Consider the following 1560-nt stretch of genomic DNA (forward strand, 5'->3'; position numbering starts at 1 on the left):
GGGGCTCAGAGTCCACGGAGTCCACGGAGTCCATGGAGTCCACGGAGTCCTCGCACCAAGGGCAGCCGGGGCTGGGCCGGGGCGGACGTGGCGGTTGTGCCCCGGGTGTACCTGGCCTGGGCGGCCCGCTCAGCCACTGGCAGAGAGCCTCGCGGGGGTCCGGCTGGGGTGCTACCTGGGAGCACACTGGGGGAAGGGCGGGGAGCCCGGTGGGCCTGCATGGAGGGGCGCCCTGCTTCCCGCTGCCAGAATCACGGCGGGTTTCCTGGGGGAGGTGACACCAGGTGACGTGGTGTCTGCTCTGAGGGGAATCAGGACTCAGACTGGCAGGACAGGAGCAGCGGCTAGGGTTCTGAGGGGCGCGGGCACAGCCAGGATCGGCACCCGCCCGGCTGCCCGGCCGCCCAGCCGCTCTTGGACTTGGGCTCTGACTCTGGAAGGGCAGAGGGCGGGGACGAGGGGGGCATCTCCAGGGACCTGGCTGCCCACAGCGCAGGTTCGTGGCAGCCCCGGCCGCGCTGGGCATTCTCCTAAGCACACTCCACCGCCTTCATCTCCCTGCATCTGCCAGGGCCAGCGCAGCCATTAAGCAGCTTACGGGGGAGCCAGGCCTGGGCTCTGCAGGCATCTGGCGGCTTCTCCAGGCCCCGGCCTGTACGGCCGTCCTGCCCCAGTGCGTTTCCAGACCCAGGTCCCTCCCCCCAGCCACGCCCTGCAGCCAGGACTCCTGGAAGGGGGCCATCCCCGGTCACCTCCGTCACTTTTCTGAGCGCCCTGTGGGCTTGTCCGTTCCCTAGCAAAGGGCAGAATCCCCTTTTTGTGGTGGTGGTTGTCGGTTGTGGGGCTTGAACTCAGGGCCTGGGTGCTATCCCTGAGCTCTTTTCTTGCTCAAGGTGAACGCTCTACCACTTTGAGCCACAGCATCACTTGTGGTTTTCTGGTGGTTAATGAGAGATAAGAATCTCCCGGGGACGCTTCTCCCTGGGCTGGCTTTGAACCATGATCCTCAGATCTCAGCCTCCTGAGGTCAGGGTGACAGGCGTGAGCCCCCAGCACCTGGCATCCCTTTCCCTTTTTATGGCTGAATACTATTCCGTGTGAGCGGTGCTGTTTTGTGTTCTTCTTCATTCTCCAGGCATGGGGGGGCTTCCCTCTGGGCGGCTATGTCTGGCAGAGGCCCAGGTCTGAGTAAGGGCCTGCTAGGGCCCAGCCTCTGGCTCTGTGTGTGTGCGCGTGCGTGTGTGTGCACTCAGATACCTCTCAGCACTAAAACCCTCACTTGTGCTGGGTTTGTGTGGGGGCCGCGAGCCGCGCTGGGGCTGGGATAGCGTCCGTTTGGGTCTGGTTTGCGCCTGTGGCCTCCTGCTGTGTCTCTAATGTGGACTGGATCGCGGCCACCCCTAGAGAGAGCCGCCGGGCCGGCTCCCTGCCGCCCGCACCAGCCTGCGCCCGCGGCCACCTGAGCCGCGCCTCCTCTGATTAAGGCTCATTTCGTGTGGGAAGGAGGGGTGACAGGTGACAGGCAGCTCACTCCCCAGAGGAAATTGCATGGCAGCGTTT

General features: G+C 64.9%; 1 protein-coding gene across 1 annotated transcript in view; it reads right to left on the reverse strand.

The window, feature by feature from the left end:
- The window catches only part of LOC106000194 (basic salivary proline-rich protein 2-like), a 12971-nt gene that overhangs the window by 8491 nt on the left and 2920 nt on the right, over window positions 1–1560 (reverse strand). Inside the window, exon 2 of the mRNA XM_013035426.1 lies at window positions 57–175. Coding sequence (XP_012890880.1) covers window positions 57–175 — 119 coding nt within the window. The remainder of the gene's footprint in view (window positions 1–56; window positions 176–1560) is intronic.

This window comes from Dipodomys ordii, unplaced genomic scaffold (genome assembly GCF_000151885.1).
Source record: "Dipodomys ordii isolate 6190 unplaced genomic scaffold, Dord_2.0 Scaffold211, whole genome shotgun sequence".
In the NCBI taxonomy this organism is placed as follows: Eukaryota; Metazoa; Chordata; class Mammalia; order Rodentia; family Heteromyidae; genus Dipodomys; species Dipodomys ordii.